Source organism: Musa acuminata, chromosome BXJ3-10 (genome assembly GCF_036884655.1).
Source record: "Musa acuminata AAA Group cultivar baxijiao chromosome BXJ3-10, Cavendish_Baxijiao_AAA, whole genome shotgun sequence".
NCBI lineage: Eukaryota > Viridiplantae > Streptophyta > Magnoliopsida > Zingiberales > Musaceae > Musa > Musa acuminata.
The window spans coordinates 15,960,001-15,982,480 of NC_088358.1; the positions used below are offsets into that span (position 1 = coordinate 15,960,001).

The following is a 22,480-nucleotide window of genomic DNA, read 5'->3' on the forward strand; positions in this document are numbered from 1 at the left end:
AAGTGAAATCTTTTGGGTACTAAAGATTAGTGTCTTAATCAGAGAATATTCTTTAAATATCATGTTTGATGTTATATGTCTAATTAACACATCGCGTGTGAATTGAGTGTGGATAATTATCATATCAGAAGATAGCCAATATTTCAATTGGTCACTGAATTTTACAAGGTCCAATTTCATATGACAATTGGACTGAGATTTTTGTGTGTGTGTGTGTGTATGTGTTGCAGGACACAAGATATTTTCGGATTTTCAAGTGGATTGGAGACCTTTTACGTTTAGCAGATGTTGATTGAATCAGAGCAACTGGCTTCTATCGCACATCGTCCATTGGAGCCCCTCAACTCGGTAAAGCTCCTTTCCAAAACCAGCCTTTGAGAAAAGAAACAAGCAAATCATTTCTTTTCCAAAAAATAAAAAAAAACAGATCTAATTTTGATAGCTTCTATAACGAGTGCATGGTGTTCCCCAGCAGCATCGGATTATATTAGAGATCAAAAGGGAAATCAAAATTCCACATACAAGTGAATTGAGAGATTCTGATGTAGAATTCATTTGGCAGCCAAGTTCACTTCTCTAAACACGTGTTCAAATTGGAGCAGAAACAGTATAATTTTGATAGCTTCTATAAAATCATGCTGCACTCTAACAACACATGCTGCACTCTCACAGCATCGAAAGAAGAAGGAAATCATCTAATTCCTTTCCTACAAGACAGAAACACCCAACCACCCTCCAAACAGACCAATCCTAATCATGGATCAAAGATCTACAGGGCAAGTATTTATGACGACGAGGAAGCCCAATTAATTAACACACCACGAAACTTCAATTTTTAAAATCCAACTCAATGGGAGTTAAATGTGGTTCATCCTTGACACTTCAGAACAAAAAATCCAAGTTTTTTTTTAACTTTCTGATAAATGGAGGATCAAGATACTGGACATAATTAGAACTATTTGAATGGTAGTGACTAGCATACATTGAGACAATATTTTATGAACTGCTGTGAATATCTTGGAAAAGTGACTGTAAAAAGAAGAAATTTGTACAACTAAAAATTAAAAAAAAGATGGCCATCTTGGAAAAAAAAAACTATCCATATGTTACATGAATAATATAGGTTCCAAAAAAAAAAGATCAAGATTCTATATCATCTAAAAAAGAGAATAGTTAGAATAACTTAACATAATATGCCTTGTTCAAGTCACATGGATTTGTTAAGCATGTCTAAAGCCCGCAAAATGGCCGCTGACAGCAATCCGGTCCACCAAAGTCCGGAAAAAGGCCACTGTAACACCCGATGGAGGAATTGTCGACTTTACTTGCGCATGCAATTGCCAGATGTAGGAGAAGCACCTCAAGCATATTTGGTGAATTCAATTAGCAATTATCTACGAGCATACGTCTGCTGGATGTCATATTGACCATGAGGAACAGCTGATGATCCAAATTGAGGGTCATTATCAACAGTTCTCTGAACCTGAGAAACAAAATAACATGTACATTCATTACATTGTGAAAACAGTACACCAAACTTACAATCATTCACCGTAGTGTCACGAACGGTCATCGCGCACTCGCAACAACTTCGTTCAACAAACCGTTTGTCGCTTTTGCATGCTTGTACAGAGACATGGCAATCTGTTTTACCTTGGTTTTGTGTGTTTTTGCTTGTAAAAATCTATGTTCGAACAGGTTACAACGCTGCAGTGCGACTGCTCACCGCATCGGGCCGAACTGCCCCAAAATGGCTCCGTTTTTGCGTGCCACGACTTGTTTTCTGTAAGCCGTAATAGCACCCCAAAACGTCAGCTATCTCAGCACCCTAGAACCCCCCGGGTGGCATAGGGTTGGATGGGGCTTCGGTATATTGTCGGGTGTTGAAAAATCTTCACAAGTTCACACGTTAACTTGACGGGAACTTGCCTTCGCGCCCGACACCCGGTGAGCAGTTGTTTGTGGACTTGAAACTATTCGTTCTACCTACTAAAGTCCTTGTTTTCCTCCTTCCTCTCTTTTCTCTTATGCAAGCAAGGTGCTCGTTGAATTGCTTGTAAAGCTTCCCCTTCCGCGAGACGTCGGGACTTATCCATCGTCGTTTTTGAACGAATTAACTTTTTCTTTTACAAGTCCTTAGGGACCCGAGTGAGGTTGCAAATTGGCTGACCCTTTGCAGACGCATATCACAAGGGCGCGTCACGACTTAGGCAATCCCAGCTAAGTCCGAGAAGTTGGCACGAGAGTGCTTCGCGACTTAGGCAACTCAAGCTAAGTTCGCGTCTTGGGCACAAGGGTGCCTCACAACTTGGGCAATTCCAGCTAAATCCGTGACATTGTGGTATCAGAGCGAGCAAGCAATTCGAGCAAGTAGTGAAGGAACTTCGCAATCTCGCCATGGCAAAACATCATGGCGAATCAAGCAAGACAAGGCAAGCCGGACCCTTGCCCCAAGCAGCCGCAGGTGGACTGCAAGTGCATACTCACTCTCATGCTGTTGGAGCCGCTCAGGAGGGGCACGACAGCGAACATGATGAGCGAGAAGTTGTTTACTCTCCGCGAGCGGAGGAGGTGCAATCTGGAGCGCCAACTGGGAAAAAGAGTCATAAGGAGAGACTCATAGCGGCGGAAACCCGCTTGGATGTTCTTGGAGCGAGCTTGGAGGAACTCTACCATGGCTAACGAAGGCTTCTTAGGGTAGAGAGCTCGTAAGAAGAAGTTGAATCCCGGATCGACAAGATTGAGGCCCTAGTCGATCGACTATCAGACGACACCAAAGACTCTGTGCAACATATACATGAAGTCATGGCAGAACTCACTTCCAAAGTGACTATGCTCACAAGGGACTAAATGCCGGAGGGAGCAACACCCGCGTTGCGCCGCCATAAAACTTGAGAGGACCTAAGCCGCATTGTTATGGGGGTGCCAGAGATGCTAAAGAGCTGGAGAATTTCCTATTCGACATGGAACAATACTTTCGAGCTACGAGGCCTGATTATGAAGAAACCAAAATTTCGATAGCAACCATATATTTGAATGGGGATGCAAAACTTCGGTGGCAAACTCGTTGGGAGGAGATCCAACAAGGTCGGTGTCGGGTGGACACATGGGAGGACTTGAAGCGGGAGTTGTGAACTCAGTTCCTACCCGAGAACACAAAGTTCGTCGCAAGGAGGAAATTGAGACAACTCCACCAAAGCACTTCCATTCGAGACTACGTGAAGCAATTTTTTGCACTAATGCTGGACATACAAGACATGTCCAAGAAGGATAAACTGTTCAGCTTCCTCGATGGTTTAAAGCCATAGGCTCAACAAGAACTGCATCGAAGGAATGTCACCGATGTGATCGGGGCAATTGCGACCGCAGAAAGGTTCACCGACTTTTTTTCCTCTAAGGACTCAGGAAAAAGGAAACAAGCTTCAGAAAATCGCCCTCCAAAATATACTCGAGGGAAGGAGCTCGAGGGCGAGCAAAGGAAGAAGAGCTCCCACAAAGGGCTAAGCTCAAAAGGTAAGGCCCCAAAACCTGACGGATGCTTCTTGTGCGGAGGGTCACACATGGTGAGAGAGTGCCCACAGAAACAAGCACTCAATGCTTTAACAGTTTCCATCCATCCCCCCAAATTAGACAAGGGCAAAGTTGTCGCCCTCAGTTCAAGTAGTTCTAATCCAGCAGCGAGGATGAGGAGTCACAAGGTCCCCGAATGGGAGCAATACGTTTGTTGAATGCATTGTGGGGTCAAGTGCAGGAAAACATGAAGACAAAGCCATTGAAAGCAGAGAGTAGCGAGCTGATGTACGTGGACATTAAGCTCAATGACCAAACAACCCGTGCAATGGTGGACACGAGCGCTACCCACAACTTTATTGCCGATTGAGAAGCAAAGCGACTTGGGCTGATCTTGGAGAAGAACCCAAGTCAGATAAAGGCGGTGAACTCGGAGGCCAAGCGGATCTCCGAGCTGGCAAAGGGCATCCCCATCAAGATCGGAACATGGAGCGGGAACACGAACATGAAGGCGATTCCATTGGACGACTTCCAAGTGATTCTTGGAATGGAGTTTATGCACACGACGAAGTTGGTGTTAATGTTGTTCCTAAATTCCCTATGTATGATGGGAGGTGACGACCCCTATGTGGTTCCCGTCTCTCGGAGAGGAACTAGGGACCCCCAACAGATATCGTCATTACAATTGAAGAAAGGGGTACGAAAAAGCGAATTAACATTCGTGGCTGCTGTGAAGCTAGAGCCACTCGACGAGGTGGCCATTCATGAACCTATTGTGGTGGCGAACGTTCTGAAGGAGATCACAGACGTTATGCCACCCGAGTTGCCGAAGACTCTGCCGCCACGTAGAGGCGTAGATCATTATATCGAGCTAGAGCCAGGAGTGAAGCCTCCAGCGAGACCACCCTACCGCATGTCCCCTCCAGAGTTGGCAAAGCTTAGAAAGCAGTTAGATGAACAACTAAGCGGTGGTCTCATCCGTAGTTCCAAAGTACCATTCAGAGCTCCAATTCTCTTCCAAAAGAAACAAGATGGGAGCCTCCGACTATGCGTCGATTATCAAGCCCTCAATAAAGTGACGGTGAAGAACAAGTATCACATCTCGCTCATCACGGACTTGTTCGACCAATTGGGCAAATCCAAGTATTTCTCTATACTTGACCCAGGTATGGAGCGTTTGAGTTCTTGGTGATGCCTTTCGACTTAACCAATGCTCCGGCCACGTTCTGTACTCTTATGAACCAACTATTCAAAGAATATTTGGATAAGTTTGTGGTCATCTACTTGGACGATATCATCGTCTACAGCCAAACGCTCAAGGAGCATGTCGAGCACCTTCGGACAATTTTCAAGGTTCTTAGGGAGAATGCTTTGTTCGTGAAAAGGGAGAAGTGCTACTTTGCTCAAACGGAGATCTTATTCTTGGGGCATCGAATCGATGATGGCTCCATTCGGATGGACAAATTAAAGGTACAAGCTGTTGCGGAATGGCGAACTCCAAAGAAAGTGCTAGAGCTGAGATCCTTCTTTGGTTTCGTCAACTACTATCGACGCTTCATAGCGGGGTATTCGAAGCGTGCAACTCCACTAACGGAGTTGCTGAAGGAGTAGCCTTGGAGGTGGTCTGACAAATGTGAAGCTACATTCCAAGATTTGAAGGCGGTTGTGTTAGAAGAACCGATGCTCAAATTTTCGGACTATGGGGAGCCCTTTGAAGTCCATATATATGCGTCAGACTTTGCTATTGGAGTACTCATACAGGAGGGTCACCTAGTGGCCTACGAGAGTCGCGAGCTCAACGAGATCGAGCGACGGTATCCGGTGCACGAGAAGGAGATGACAGCGGTGGTCCACTATCTACGAGTTTGGTGGCACTACCTTCTCGGATCGCGATTTGTGTTGAGGACAGACAACATTGCTTTGAGCTATTTCCAAACTAAAAAAAAACTCTCCCCATAGCAAGCACGATGGCAGGACTTCCTAGCTGAGTTTGATATGGCAATGGAGTACAAGCTCGGAAAAGCAAATGTCGTGGCCGATGAATTGAGCCGGAAAGTGGAGTGAGTGAATGCCAAACAATTGGAGGGCAGAGGCCAAGCAAGTCAATTACACTCTAACTTCCTTTCCAGGATCAGGGATGGACTGTACAGTGATCCCCAGGCAGTAACCCTGATGCAACTCATTAAAGAAGGCAAGACACGACGATTTTGGGTCCAGGAGAGACACATTTACACAAAAGGGAATAAGGTTTATGTTCCTCGAGTGGACAATTTGAGCCGTAAACTCTTAAGAGTATCATGACTCCCTTTGGGCTGGACATCTGGGTATTCACAGAACCTTGGCTCTCGTGGAGAGGGTCTTCTACTGGCCGAAGATGAGGACTGATGTGAAAGAATATGTTCGAACGTGCCTCACTTGCCAACAAGACAAGGTGGAGCAGCGGAAGCCGATGAGACTTTTGGAGCCATTGCTCATATCAGAAAGGTCGTGGGAGAGCATTTCCTTGGACTTCATATCAAGCTTGCCGACAGTAGGGGGACTTGGATCGATACTCGTGGTGGTCGATCGATTTTTAAAGTATGCAATTTTCATTGTTGCACCCCTACACTATTCATCAAAGGAGGAGGCTAAGCTGATGATGAAGAATGTGGTGAAGTATTGGGGAGTCCCGTACAATATCATCAGTGATCGAGATGCTCGGTTCCTGGGACGATTATAGAACGAGCTATTCAAATTGTTGGGGTCTAAGTTATACTTCTCCACAAGTCTCCACCCCTAGACGGATGGCCAAACTAAAAGGATAAACTCACTCCTTGAGCAATATCTTCGGCACTACGTGAGTGCCAACCAACGAGATTGGGTGAAGCTATTGGACATAGCCCAATTCTCCTACAACTTGCAATGGAGCTCTACGTCCAACAAGAGCCCATTCGATATCATTACAGCAAAGGGTTAAAATGGTCCATTATAGACCGAAAATCTCTCACACGTGTCCACATGACACAACCTTTATTTACAAGCCTAAAGCGACCACCAACCTAACTAAAATAGGACTATTAAGCCTTCGATCGTCCCTCTACATGCTGTACAAAGCATGAACATACCAAAAGACACGGACATACAACTTGCCGTGACATCCTGTTTAGAAGTTTGTCCGTGACATTCTCCCCCACTTATTACTTCGACGTCCTCGTCGAAGCCTTTGTCGACACTGCAACTCCTCGCCTTTGCTGAGTCTTCAATCTTCTGCTCCAACTGCAATGCGCCTCTTGGCTCCCAACTGCTCTCCGCTGCTGTTTTTGAGTAGTCGAACCTTTAATCCGCCATGCTGCTTCAACTCGCCAATGACTCTGACTCTAGTGTGGGGTTGGCTGAGTTGTGTTGATCCCTATTGGTTCCTGCGGATCCTCCAAATGAATGAAAAGACCATCCTTACTGCGCCAGTCTCTCAAATGCCTCGTGCTGCTTGAACTAGGTGGATGCTTGTTGGAGCTTTAACGAGCATCGTCTCGTAAACTTCTGAAGTTTTGGGTCTTTCCGCCACAAAATTTGCTCATTGACTCTTCTTTCACTTAGTTGTCACATCCGAATAGGTTCGCATCGCTTCCGCTTTCGATTGCCATTTCGTTGAGAAATTAAGCGGACAATCTACTCTCAGTAGCACTGATCACCGTTGATGAGGATTTGACAACTATTGTCTTCCATTATCTTCGAAGGGTCTTTGAAGTTGTGCAGAGCTCCTCTGCTGAATAGATAAGAGAATTGGGGTACTCGGTTTCGCCCATTCTCTTAAGGGTTAAGAAGGCAAAGGTTACTTGACTTCGTCCGCCTCCTCGAGGTTGTACTCCATGCCAGGGTCTGCCGTACCGAGCCGTACCGCCCGGTACGGGCGGTACGTACCGGTCCGATAGGTTGTCGGTACGCGGACCGACTGTTACCGGTCCGAGAGCACTGTAGCACTGTAGCAGTGCACTGTAGCAGTGCTACAGTACTCGGTACACCTGGGTGTACCGCTCGGTATACCGTACCGTACCGATACCGAGCCCAAGTCGAAATACCGATACGGTACGGTATTGCGAACCTTGCTCCATGCATCGAGCTGGTTACTAGCCTTCGCCTGCTCTTTGCTCACACTTATAAAGTACTTGAAGTGTTTGCACTCCTTGCATTGAGTTAGTTACTGTGATTCACCTTCACAATGCCATCGAACTTCTGGAATGCAGGAAGTTTTCACCCCAACTTGGAGTAATTCTCTCATAGGTTTGGTCGCCTCTGAGATTATACCGTCTTCTCCATCAACCTTGTCGCCTACTCCACTGAGTAGCAAAGGTACAGCACCGCGTACTGCTTGCTTCGTTCCTTGGTCATGCACTCTTGTCTAACCCGAAGTCCTTCACTTTCGGCTATCATGATGAGAAGCTCGTTGACACTGGTCTTACGAAGATCCTTGGCTCTGCCCTTCAGCCTTGTCTCGGTACTTGGAGTTTGCCTCTGCATGCTCCACCTCCTCGGCCCCTCTCATAACCAAGCGCTCTCCCCCCATGAGAGCAAGGGATTAATGACTTTCACGGAAGTCCCGCCTCTGCGGTACCATGGCGCTGCCATGCCCATGGCCCTACTATCCGTCGCCTCGCATCTGCATCCCTTTTCTTCACGATCAGTAGATATGTCTCTGTGGCGCTCCTCTGAGTCCACCTCCATTCTAACTGATGCTTGATTTTGGGTAGCTAAGTCCCTTTGGACTCGTCGTCACTTCCTCGCCCCTTCCGACCCCCTGCTTCAACACCTTTGTGTTCTCCAAGTAGCTCTCTTTGGTCGATGGAAAGACAGACTGCAACTCCCATGCATGGCCTCTACCATCGCATTATAGGGTTTGCACCGATTCTGTTCTCCTTAGCTTCCTTGGTAGCAACGTTCGCTTACTCGACCTTGTCCTCTGACATGTCGGGCTCCCTTAAGCGAATATGAGCTCTGGAGCAGTCCAACACTCCAGCTGCTTCGATCATACCTCTGTATGATCAAGTCCCTCCCATGGGACTCACTGGTACTTGCATTCGAACTTTTCCCTTGGTGGAACCCAACCCCCCATATGTTGATGACCAAGGTTTTCATCCGATGCAAAATTCGATGCACGCACGGAAGACCCGCCTCTGCGGTACCATGACCTTCACTCCTTGAATCCATAGCCCTTCTTGCCGTTGTGTTGTTCACCGAAGTGGAGCTTCCAGTAGCTCCCGATCATACCTCCATATGATCTAGTCCCTCACGGGACTATGTCGTGTGTGTCGCATTGCCACGAACTATTCCACCACGATCCGCTGCACCATGTCACCTCCTGGTGACATCTCTATTGCATTCTGATCCTTGTGGGATGAACTCGAATTGTGAACCCTTCATGTGTAGCCTCTACCAATACATCGTAGGGTCTCTTCCACCTTCAATTTTGTTCGCTCCTTTGGCAATTGACCTTCATCCACCCACTCTTGGGTCACACCTAGATGAAGCATCGCTCTACGACAGTCCGTCGCCTAGTAGCTCCCGAAGTCCATCGACTTCGCTGTAATTAGTGCACCATTGTCTAGATCCTGGGCCTCTGCCCCTACCAGCACAATCTCCGCTGCGCACCACTTCCTTCATGGCAACTTGAATGGCAACATTATGACATATTCTTCAAAGGTACCCGCCTCTGCGTCCTCTTGCCCCGTGCTAAGGCCTTCTGAACCTAACTTCGCCTCCGCAAATTGAGTCGCCTTAGTTCCTCCATCAAATGCTCCTCCAAGATAAGGTACATGTGCCCAGAAGCTCCCTTCATCTTTGGCACCATGCAAGATGAGTCCGCTCCGTCAAAATGAATGACCCATGGAATAACATGATCCTGCTCTTGCCTCTGCAAGAGTTCATGTCCTTGACCTCTGTCCAAGGAAAGCACTATGCCTCCGCTCCATGTTCCATCTTCTATGCTGGCTCCCTTCATGCGGCTTGGGTACTTTGCCAAGTTACACCCAAGTTGCTCCGCTCCTCATTTTTGCATTAAGTTGATGGTGGCTCTCGCGCCCACCATTCCACGAGTCAACCCTCCCTTGAGTTCGATCTCCATATCGACTCCAAGTGTGCCTTCATTTGTGTTGCTTTGGGTCGCTCCCCCACTTGATCTCGCAATGCATCTACCAATGCATTCTCTCAAACGAGATCATGCAACGACTCCTCGCCGCTTACTCAGTCCATTGAGCTTCGTGGAGTTGTTGTTTGTTGAGGTACTCCTCCTCAACTTGTGAGGTTCGTCCCACATGATTCTCCCTCTGGAGAGCCGGGACTTATCCCTCCTGGATAACTATCCCGTTGGAGCAACATCTCTCTTCGTTTCGGAGACCACCATCCCCTTGGACTACTCCGATCTGCTGAACAAACTGTGCATTGTTCTGCCTCCTGCAAACGCACTTGCTAGATTGCGACTCCACATCAATACAGCCCCCGCTGCACCACTCAAGGCCTAGCAACAGTGCTGAACTCGTTGCACACTTCAGCCTCCTACGGACATATCCTTCACATGCCGAAGAGAAAGTTTCAATGCTTCATGGCGCCGAGTTTCGGTCGCCTTGGGATGGCCACGAACATTCCATCGTCCGCATACAAGCCCATGCATAAGTACCAAATTCTTCGAGCTAGTAATTCCCCTCACCTCTGTGAGCTTTGCATAACTCTTTTGGTCGTTGAGCAACTCATTCCACCTTACATGATCTCATCCTTTACCAAGCGCCTCGCTTGCCTTGAGCACCATCAAGTATAGTTGTCAACGTTGAGCCATAGCTCAAACTCAGCCATCCCAACCTTTGTGCGCTCCGCATTATTCCAAGCTTGCTTGTTCTCGTGGTGCCTCTTGCGCGAAGGGTTGGCCATTCCTCTGAATGCCAATGTCAGATGCCCGCTCCTCCGAGCAACTCTTTTTCCCTACATCTTCATGCCCATTTTCCCCCCAAACGGTCGCGCGTGTGCTGACTGCCCTCAACGCAGCCCCGCTAGGTCCCCCACATTTGCATGCTAAGTGTTTCTATGAGTGCTTGTCCCGCTCTGATACCATCTGTCACAGACTTAGCTGGTTTTGCCTAAGTCGTACGGCACCCTTGCATGTCCGTCCGCAAAGATCAGCCTCCCCGAAGCCTCCCATTGTCCCTTAGGACCAACAAAAGAGAGAACGGGTTAGAGAGAACGCCTCACTCAAGATCCACAAGCAAACATCTCCGAAAACACTTCATAGACAATGCAAATTACAAACAGACTTTACAAGCTCTAAACAGTTACACAACAAAGGGTTAAAATGGTCCATTACAGACCGAAAATCTCTCACACGTGTCCACATGACACAACCTTTGTTTACAAGCCTAAAGCGGTCACCAACCTAACTAAAATGGGACTATTAAGCCTTCGGTCGTCCCTCTACATGCTGTACAAAGCATGAACATACCAAAAGACACGGGCATACATAAGTATTACATCAAACATCCTGTTTAGAAGTTTGTCTGTGACAAAGCATCGACGAGGGCATCGACAGTTTAAGTGGGGGAGAATGTCACAACGGTCGTCGCGCACTCGCAACAACTTCGTTAACCGTTCGTCACTTTTGCATGCTTGTACAAAGACATGGCAAACTGTTTTGCCTTGGTTTTATGTGTTTTTGCTAGTAAAAATACATGTTCGAACAGGTTGCAACGCTGCAATGCAACCGTTCACCGCGCCAGGCCAAACTGCCCCAAAATGGCTCCGTTTTCACTTGCCACGACTTGTTTTCTGCAAGCCGCAGTAGTACCCCAAAACGTTAGCCATCTCAGCACCCTGGAACCCCCCGAGTGGCACAGGGCTGGATGGTGCTTCGGTATATTGTCAAGCATTGAAAAATCTTCACGAGTTCGCACGTTAACTTGACGAGAACTTGCCTTCGCGTCCGGCACTCGGTGAGCAGTTGTTTGTGGACTTGCAACTGTTCGTTCAACCTTCTAAATTCATTGTTTTCCTCCTTCCTCTCTTTTCTCTTATGTATGCAAGGTGCTTGCTGAATTGCTTGTAAAGCTTCCCCTTCCACGAGACGTCGAGAATTGTCCGTCGCTCGTTTTCGAACTAATTAACTTTCTCTTTTAATAGGTCCTGAAGGACCTGAGTGAGATTACAAATTGGCTGGCCCTTTGTGGACGCATATCGCAAGGGCGCATCACGACTTAAGCAATCCCAGCTAAGTTTGAGAAGTTAACGTGAGGGTGCTTCGTGACTTAGGCAACTCAAGCTAAGTTCGCGCCTTGACCGCAAGGGTGCCTCACGACTTGGGCAATTTAACTAAGTGCATGACAGTAGGACCATTAGATATTATTGAAATTGTTAATGCCAGCATAGAAGAAAAATATGGACATTCTTAAACTTTTATACCTTTACAGAACATGTACTCTAGCAATTCAAACTTCTAGTACTTAGCACAGTATTATACATGAATATGAATATGTGGAATATGCAAAACCAAGCAACCTAAAAAACAAACCTGGTGGAAATTATGTGGGCCAGAAAAATTCGCTGCATAAGCCATCCCTGGGTTTCCATAAGTTCCAGCATATCCTGAACCTGAAATAGCACCAAACTTTAGCTAAAGCTCTTCATTAAAGCATAAGAATTAGGAGAATTCCACCGGTTGGAAGATCATCGGAAGCAAGAGAACAAGCAATCTAAGAGAAAACAATCATAAGATACATCAACTATGTCAAAGTACCTGAGTTAGCTGAGGCCGCAGCCGCTACTTGTGCTTTCTTCTCCGTGTTGGCAAGTTCAGCATGTAATTTTTCAATCTCACGAGCCATCAACACCATATTATTTTCCATTATCTGACTCTGTTCGGTGTTATCAGCATGTACCTTCTTCTCAAATTCTATTGCAGCCCTATCCAGAATAAATAAACAAGGAAGAGCATTAGCAACACTAGCTAGAAATTCATAGAACTCAAAGAAATTGAGAACGAATACTGAAATTCAAACAAAGAATGATATTCAGTAAATCACAACTGAAAGGGACGGAGAAGAGAAAATAAAAAAGAATCCAACATGCTGGGACGAAGCAGACAGCCCAACTATAGGACAAGAAGCTTTATTATGCCATACCAAAAGAAATTTGGTCATCTACAATCAGCTATCAATATAAAAGTAATTAACTAGATATTTGATCCTCCACCTAACTGCTTTTATGCATTCTGCTATCCCGCTGATTAATGGCAATCACAAAATCATTTTTATAATGTTTTTGATGAAAAGGCCTAGTGACCCATTTGCTAGTTATTTCCTTCTTCACCTGTTTCATATTCTTCCCACTTGTAAGTTTTCTTTCTCCCTACTATCCTTTTAAATTTTTATCCTCTAGGTTCACTCCCAATATATTGGACCCAAATTGGTTTGGTGATCGTAGTTCTTAAAACATAATTCTTCTTGGTTTTGATGCCGGATCCCACAAAACATCTAAAATAGAACAATGGCATCACCTTTCGGAGAACATAATCATTAAAAACGAAATTAAAAACAAGATGTTGAACAAAATAACAAAGAAGAGAATAAACACGATATAGAATCAACAAGGTCGAAGTAACAGCAACAAGGAAAATAAAATCAGCCAAAGATCAGGCCAACAACATAAGAGAAAAAGAGGAGCAAAAAGTGAAATTGAACATCATCACTGAACATATGATCTGATGAATAACAACAAAATAACAAATGGAAGAGGTGAAAGAAAGAGAAAAAAAAATGACAAATTGAAGAACAACAAAAAATACAAGAAAATAATAGTTGGAAGCACTATAGAAGGAAGCAATAGAAGGAACAGAAGAATAGGCATATAGAAGAAAAGAAAAAGGGCATAAGCATAGAGCATGAGAGCAGCCATGTTTCTTTTTTCCTTCTTTAATGAACAAAACTCTTTTTTTTTCATGAGATAAAATATAAAGAAGTATTTGCACCACATAATCCTGTAATTGGTACTCCTTCACATGGAGAAGTGTGCATCTTGATGTTGGGTGTCCTGTCATGCCGCCCAACAACTTCGATGTGGCTCATGGTCCATGCTTCTTGTTCAAGATTGAGCAACAAAAGTTCTGATTTTGTCCAGATAGTCAATATCACAGATAAGCTGCATCAAATCCTTAACAAAGGCAGATTGTTTTTCATTTTTGTTCACCAGTGATCCAAGGAACGTCACTTTTCTCCATTAGCACCTTAACTTTATCATTACTCACCTACAATTCCTGGCTTACTCAAATGTCACAGGTAAACGTCACATAATGATGCTAGTGATCTTTGTTCCATGGCCACTCTTTTGGTGAACAAGATACAGAAATAGCCCTCTGCTCACCACAAAATCACGTGCATCTTAACTAGCTCCTCTTATCATTCAACTTCTTGAGCAATTAAGTGCTCCGCCTCAGTTTCCCCCTTCTTCACACATGGTCACAACCACTCCACTGCCTACATTCAACGTCATAGCACTCTACTCCTTTGCAAGAATAAATTGTCGATTAGCCATCGACCATCTCTTTGCTTTGTATTTTGCTCACCTACGATCACTTTGCCCATTCCGAGTTTTTTCAATTAGCACCTAAACTTTATCATTACTCACCTTGAATTCAGGGCATATTCAAATAACATAAGTATCATCACAAAATGATGTTAATAATCTTTTGTTCATGGCCGCTTAAGCTCCTAAAAGGCCCTCTGCTCTCTATGGCATCACATGCATCTTAATGGTCACAACCATTCTACTGCCTATTTCAACATCATAGCATTCCAACCTTTAGCCTTTTCGACAACTTCTCTGTGTCAACTACCAAGGCCCTGCCAACAAGCATTCCCTTCAGTCAACTTTGATGGCCTCAATGTTATATTCACCCCTGCAATTGAGCCTGTTGTTGTCCATTTTCAACACCATTGAGATCTTTAGCATACCTACTAATATCATCAAGGACAAAGATTCACTGCCAAATATCGACTAATTACCTAATAGGTGCTCTAGACCAAGGATTGAAATATCGTACCATGCCAGAGTTTCGATATTCGCTCGGTATGGTACAGTATTATATACCGAATGGTATACCGTATGTATATATATATACATATATATATATATATATACATATATATATATATATAAGTAAAAAAGAATTTTTCGATAACGTTGCCGAGGCGACGTGACGTCGCCTTTTTCGACAACGTTTCCGAGGCGACGTCGCATATTTATATAATATATATATTATATATATTATACCGCTCGGTAGTGGGCGGTCCGTGTACCGGTCTGCTGACGGACCGGTACGTACCGCTCGATACGGGCAGTATTATTCGAAATTGTAATCATCACTCTAGACCATCCACAAGATCAACATCAACAATGTTTGAATAGCGTAATCCCAAACAAAGATTACCCCTCATTCCTCAGTTTGTAGTTGTTCGTGCCCTCGCTGACTGGGGAGAAATAGGGCAAAGAATATGAATTAGAGCTTTGAGGCCTTTATTGTGTCACATCCTCTTAACCAACATCCAAAATCATAAGTGGGTATGGTTGGTAAAGTGACACTATTTGAACCATAGGTGGGTAATTTGCAGTTTATTCTAAAGGCAGCATTCATAAAAGAAAATACGTGCAGAACTAGAGAGAAGTGCCTTGGATCAAGATGGAAGCTAAGCTCATAAGCAAAATGGTACAAAACCAATCTCCAGGGACCTGTCTTAACTAAAACCTGTCAAAGGCGCTGAATCGAGGGCTAAGCTCACAAGTGGGTTGGCACACAAATCAATCATCACGTCACACAGTACAGATATTATTTTGTCATAATTAAATCCATGCAATTTAGAAGGTTAAAGAATTCAATTGAATGTCAATCCTAAGTAGATCCTCTATTGTTGTTGCAAGTAGCTAACCAAAATGATTTAAGCATGAGATGGATAACTTGAAAATTCAAAATGATCTTGGCAGGAAGGAGCATCTAGCTCTTTAATTAACTTAAACTAAGGAGAAAATAACTTCAAAATTCAAAATGATTTCTGCAGGAAGGAGCATCTAGCTCTTTAATCACCACTTACACTAAGGATAAAAAAGTTGAAAATTCAAAATGATTTCAGCAAGAAGGAGCATCTAGCACTTTGATTGTAGCTTACACTAAGGAGAAAAGAAATTATACGAATGAAAGATAGCAACTACCTTAGGATATGTTCATCCTCATGGAACAAAAAGCTACAAAGGTTGCTTCCCAAGCTTTTAGGTAGGATAGAAAAGAAGAATGAGGAAGCAGTTGATTTCTTTTGACTTAAGGGACTGACTAAAGTATTAAGGTTTCCGGTCTGTATTAGTGATATATACCACTACATGTTCACCGCACTGGCACCAAATGGCGTGCTGCATGGCATAAACCTGGTACACAAAACTAGAGAACATGAGTATTATACGCTAGCATAACAATTGCTGCGAGCATTGTAGTAGCATCGTGCCTATGAATGGTTGTAGCATAGCAAGTGGCAACTTAATCGTGGGTTTCAATATCAGTGAAGATACTGTACTCCTAAGAACAGTGAAAATTCAGTAGAAATGGGAATGTAATTTAAGGAACAGAAGAGAAGTGAGTATATTCCAAACAACAAGGATTGTTTTACCACTTAACTCATTCAAAGGAAGGGAAAATAAAATTTTGTTTACTTTAATTGGTCCAGAGATAATATGCATTTTATTTTTTTATTTATGATCTCACATGGTAGAAAGAGAAAGCAAAGAACAAATGCCAACCCTAGATGAGGCACCTATAAGCTTAATACAAAAGAAGAACATATTAGAAGAGAATTTTGGAGGACGTAAAGAGAAGACAAATCATGATGTTTTCTAAACAACCCTCCCCACCCGACATGACTAGAGCAGCTCCCCTCTAGCAAAGCTAACATCATGTGTAGTTTAGCATTTGACCAGTGACTTGTATAGTGAAAAAAGAAGAGCTATAGCATTAAGCTTAAAGACCAATCTTCTCTATTGGAACTGATTTCATAGGTTACATGGAGAACAGGATTACAAATGAGAATAATTAAAATTTCTCAAGGTCAAGTTGCTACAGAGTTTCACTGATGAAGTAAAGATACATGCAATAAGTGCCCTGTGGTCATGTTCCTGAGTTATTCACATTCTAATCAAACCCAATTGCCCAAGGTTACTTCATCAACTATGATAATTAAGATCCTCTAATTTACCAGATGATCAGTTGATTCTTAACTATTCATAATCAGAAATATCAACACCTGGCTTGAGGTCAACATTCGAAAAAGATTAGCATCTTTCGTGGAATTTTTGTTGCAAAAGTTTGTATATTAAGTTAATAAAGAAAGAAACATGGACGTTAAGATGCAGTGCAAGGATTTCATCTCCAAAATTATTAAGAATAAACAATTAAAATACTGACCAAATAGGAAAATTGATCAAAGAATCTACATATAAAGAAAACAACATAGACTGCTGTAATCTCCAAGCAGAAAGATATAACTAAGGATGTGAGAATCACAGACCTGCCCTTTTGGATCTCCTTGCGCATGATCTCTATCTCAGCCATGACTGTGTCCGCCTGCTTGTGCTCCGCTCGAGCACTCGACAGTTGCCCTTTGAGCCCCTGCAGCTGCTCAACGAGCTCATGCCTCACGGCTCCCAGACTCTGGACATCGGATCGCACCTGCGCCAATTCGGCCCGCATCCCCTCTAACGCCCGCGCCTCCGCCTCCGCCTTGAGCGATCGCTCATAGACCTCGCGTACCTCGGCGTCCTTTGCAGCCTTGGTCTCGGCTGCCGAGGCGGCGGCGAGACGGAGTTCGTGCTTGGACGCACTGAGATCCTGCTTGAGCGCAACATGAGAAGCGGCGAGCTGCTGGTTGTCGACGAGGAGCACCTGGATCTGCCGGTGCTGAGCGGCGAGCCGGTCCTCGAGGGCGAGAATCGAGGAGGGGACTGGGGCGCGGCGGACTAGAAGGGGCTCATCGGCGGGGTGAATGGCAGCACGAGGCGGGGGGCGGCCAAGGAGTGAAGGCGGTGAGCCTCGGACCGGTAAGGCATGGGCGGGGCGGCCCCTTCCGGCCATGGAAAGATCGAGAGATTGGTCTTTCTTCAGGGTCTCGATAGGGCACAGACGGAGAGAGAGAGAGAGAGAGAGAGAGAGAGAGAGAGAGCGGGGGGCTGGGGTCGGGCGCGGTGGGGTTTTGGTCGCGGTGGCGCCCTTGAACCCAACAGACATTGAAGGACATGATTTGATTCTTTTAAATTAACAACCCAACAGACATGGAAGGGCCTTGAACCCAATAGAGATTTCTGACGTCAACTTGCCGGCCTCATTATTTTGATTATATAAATGATATTGCTTGAACGATGAATAATTTAAATAGGGAAAAAGCTGTTAAGAATTTGGAATATGATTATTATGTTCGGTTCGAATCGAAACAGAATCGACGGTTCACCCGTTTCAGACTAAAATAGAACCAATTCTAAGTGATTCGGTTTTGATTCTTAAGTTTGAAAAACTAAAACCGACGATTCAGAACCCAAATTGATAATTTCAATTCCGATTCTAATCGTCAATTTTATAAAATTAAAATGTTTTAAAAATAAATATATATTTTATATTTTAAATTTTTTAATTAAAAAATAATATAAAATTTGGTGATTTGAATGGAACCAAAACTGTCCATTTTGAAATCGAATTCGTCAATTTCAAAACTGAAACTGTTGGGTCCTAAATCGTGTACAATAGCCTTTGGAGATGAATTTTCCTAGAAAAGACAAACTAAAATCTTATGTGGACAAATAGCACCTGACTTAAAAATATAAAATCGAAGATAAAAACAACTAGAAGAATCACACCAAAGCAAAGCCCTCATTTACTCGACCTAAAAGAAATTTACTATAAATAAATGTCTATAAACAAAACTACGTTTCTCTTATAATAGGAGAAATATACGAAATGAAAGATAAAAAATCGAGGAGGAACCAAATTAAAGAAAAAATATCCCTTCTTTATCGCTTTTTTATCTTTCTCCCTCTATTTCTTTCTTCTCTTTTTATTTTCCCACACACGATGGCTTATTCATTATGTTGATTTACCGTATAATATCTTTCGTAGAAACTAGATTTGTTGTAGAAACTGCCTGCACGCTGATAGGTTTTTATTTGAACTTTTCACAGATTTTAGTTAAAATAATAAAAAATTTCAGATCATCGGTTATTTTTCCAGATATATATTTTATTATTTGATTCTTTGGGTTGTTAATTTAAAAGGACTCTAACGATTCAATCTCTCGGTCTTAATTCCATGTCGAGACTCATTAAAAGTCCTAGGCTTAGGTGTAGCCTTCCTGCTCTTCTACTTATCTTCACCCAGAAAACATGTGTCTAAATCTGTAAGACATTCTTTGTTTATAGTTTTTTATTAGACATCAATACAAATTAGTGTTAAATCTCGAATTTTAATGATGACTTTAATTGTTATTAATTATCTAATCCATATGTTGAGATAAATGTGTAGGATTAACTACGATGTAAGTAAGACATGCAGTATGAGTTACACTGGAGTCAAGACTATGATCACGGTGGGAGTTCGAGAGTTCGACGGAAGTACGGATGGTCGTCGGAGATTCTGCGGGAACAAATCCGAGAAGTCCAAGAGCTTGCCAAAAGAAACTCGTCGAAACTCGCCAAGTGGATCGTCGCAAGTCCAGCAGTTTGCCGGAAGTCCGCAGGAGCATCACCGAGGGTTCATCGGATGATCGACGGAAGTTCGCCGGAAGCTCGTCGGAAGAAGCGATTGACGCACCGGAGCAAGTTGCAGTAAATGTCTTAAGAAAAATCGTAGTTAGCACGATAATTAAGTTAGAAATGGGAGGTGATCCCATTGACTTAATCTTGGGACAATTGGGCCCTTAATAGACCCAAATTGGGCCGAATGAATCAGCCCATTCAAACCCAGATTTCTTGGCCAGAGGTGGCACCGCTTGGGTCGGCGGTGGCACCGCCCAGGGCTCAGTCTCCGAGCTCAGGCTGGGCGGTGCAACCGCCCTAGTCAGGCGGTGGTATCGCCTGAGCTCGGTCTCCGAGCTCTAGCAAGAGGTGCAACCGCCCCTGACAGGAGGTGGCATCGCCTAGAGGCTCAGTCTTCGATCTCTGCGAGGCGATGCAACCGCCCTAGTCAGGCGATGCAACCGTCAGACCCTGGAATTCCGGAAATTGATAGTTTTGAGCTCGGAATTCAAACTGGGTTGGGGCCTATAAATACCCCACCCTTTCAGCAATGAAAGAGCACCCAAAAACCATCGAAATCCTGATCTTACTCTGTGATTTTTAGAGCTCAAAAGTGTTGTATGAGTTAGAAGTTCTCCTCCCTCTTTTCTTCCAAGTTCTGATCTTTCAAGAGAGGAGAAAAAATTTTGTAAGGGTTGTCTCTTAAGCCCGTCAAAAGGAGTGAAACTGTAAAAGAGTGGTTGGCCTTCACCTATTGAAGGAAGGCCTCCAGTGGACGTCGATGACCTCGTCGGTGGAGGAAGCCAGAAGTGGATGTAGGTCAAGATTGACCGAACCACTCTAAAATTATGGTGCTCTCTGGTTTGCATTTACTTTGAGCATATTATCTTTACTGCAAACCTCCTCAATAGCTTATTGTCTTCTGCGCATTTACGATCGTGTTTCAAAGTTTAGTATTTTCCGAATCGGTGTTTAGACATAAATCAATTTTATCGTATGAACATCATATTTCAGTTTACGCTTACATTCTAATTTCCATCATAACTGCAAACTGCCTTCATAGACTTGCTTGAATTGCATCCTGCTTGATCACAAGTTAAAGTGATTTACGAATCGGCTTTTCTACCAAAATTGCTCTTATCGTACGAACATAGTTTTAATCGTCGAAAGTTTTCCGCTGCACTAATTCACCCCCTCTTAGTGCTCTTGATCCTAACAATTGGTATCAGAGCGGGGTTAACTCTTAAACAGATTAAAACCCAAGAGAGATGGCATACGCTGGAAACCAAGAGGGTCATTCTATTACACATCCACCCATGTTCAATGGGACGGATTACACCTATTGGAAGACCCGAATGAGGATCTTCCTTATTTCAATGGATTTTAAACTTTGGAATCTTGTCGAAAATGGATTTTTGAAGTCTTCTCTTCCGATGATCGATTGGAATGAATTAGAGAAGAAGACTTTCACTCTTAATGCAAAGGCTATGAATGCCTTATTTTGTGCACTTGATAAAAATGAGTTTAATCGTGTTTCTGTTTGTGAAACCACGTTTGATATTTGGCATACACTCGAAGTGACTCACGAAGGCACAAGTAGTGAAAGAGTTAAAAATCAATCTTTTGATACACTCTTTCGAACTTTTCCGAATGAAACCGAGCGAGACTATTGGCAACATGTACACCTGTTTCACGGATGCCGTCAATGGTCTAAAAGGACTCGGCAAAAGTTTTTCGGATTTTGAGCTCGTAAATAAGATTCTAAGATCCCTTCCTAAGAGTTGGGACCCTAAAGTCACTACTATTCAAGAGGCTAAAGATTTAAATAACTTCCCTCTTGAAGAACTAATCAGGTCATTAATGACCTATGAAATGACATGCAAGGCTCATGAAGAGCAAGAAGACATCCTTCTAAAAAATAGGAAGGATATGGCACTTAAAACTTTAGATGACCACTTGAGAGAAAACTCAAGTGATGAGGACTGTGACAATGACTTGGCACTTCTAACAAGGAAATTCAAAAAATTCATTAAGAGAAACAAGTTTAAAAATGACACAAAAAATAAACTTGAACCCAAAAAGAACCAAGTTATTTGCTATGAGTGCAAAAAGTCGAGGCACTACAAAAGTAATTGTCCCAAAGCCAAGAAGAGAACAAAGGCGCTCAAAGCAACGTGGGATTACTCGAGCACGTCCGAAGAAGAGGGGTCCAACACCGAGCAAGTTGCTCATTACGCCTTAATGGCCATCGGAGAGGAGGTAACAAATTTAATTGATGCAGATTTATCATTTGATGAGTTATTAAATGTCTTCCATGACTTATTTGATGAATGCAAGATTATTAGTAGAAAATACAAATTGCTAAAAACGGAGCATGATAGTCTTACTTGTAATTTCGATAAGTTAAAAACTGAATATCATGATAGTTTAGGTTCTAGAAACTATCCAAAAGGAAAACTTGCTACTTAAGGATACCTTGAAGAAATTCGAGGTTGGTAGCAAGTCTTTGAACATGATCCTTACAAACAAGGGTCACGTTCCCAAAAGAAGTGGAATCGAATTTGTGAGACATCCTCACCAAAATCCAACCACCTTCATAAAAGGCTCCATCCTAAATGTTCAACACCAAAGCAAATGCAACTTTTGTTGCAAACATCGACACAAAACGCATTATTGTCTATTCAAGAAAATTAGTCTGAACAAATTAATTTGGGTTCCTAAAGGAACCATGATAAACTCTATGCAACATGATAAACAATGTAGATCAGTTTTTGAGGCACCCAAAAGTAAATGGGTACTTAAAAATTATCCTTTCTTGTAGAGACATACACCATCACAAGCTAGGAGCAAGAGATGGTACCTTGATAGTGGATGCTCAAGGCATATGACCGGAGATCCATCTCAATTCTCTAAGCTCACTATCATAGACGAAGGCTATGTCACATTCGGAGACAACAACAATGGTAAAATCATTGGCAAAGGAACCATAGGTAACAAATCCAGCTTCTTTATTGAAGATGTTTTGTTAGTTGATGGTTTAAAACATAACCTCTTGAGTATTAGTCAATTATGTGATAAATGATATATCATCAAATTCGAATCTAATGCTTGCATCATTGAAAAACCATACAAAAACACATCTATGATTGCATTAAAACAGAATAACATATACACCATTAACATCAATGATCTTTGCAATGAA

The 22,480-nt window shown here is 43.3% G+C and overlaps 1 protein-coding gene across 1 annotated transcript; it reads right to left on the reverse strand.

The window, feature by feature from the left end:
• Positions 1-1,030: 1,030 nt before the first annotated feature.
• LOC135650472 (protein FLX-like 1) lies at positions 1,031-17,745 on the reverse strand. The gene is made up of 4 exons (XM_065169838.1): positions 17,067-17,745; positions 12,260-12,426; positions 12,035-12,114; positions 1,031-1,483 (listed from the first exon to the last, which is right to left on the reverse strand). The coding sequence occupies exons 1-4, from the start codon at positions 17,627-17,629 to the stop codon at positions 1,391-1,393; spliced, it is 903 nt and encodes a 300-aa protein (XP_065025910.1). The 5' UTR covers positions 17,630-17,745; the 3' UTR covers positions 1,031-1,390.
• Positions 17,746-22,480: the final 4,735 nt, after the last annotated feature.

Bases quoted from the DNA above. Each gene is read 5' to 3' on its own strand.
- LOC135650472 (XM_065169838.1), bottom strand. From the start codon at position 17,629: ATGGCCGGAAGGGGCCGCCCCGCCCATGCCTTACCGGTCCGAGGCTCA. The intron at 12,427-17,066 runs GTCTGTGATTCT...TATTCTGGATAG, and splicing joins AAGGAGATCCAAAAGGGCAG to GGCTGCAATAGAATTTGAGA. The intron at 1,484-12,034 runs GTTTGTTTTTTA...TTTGTTTCTCAG, and splicing joins GCCCACATAATTTCCACCAG to GTTCAGAGAACTGTTGATAA.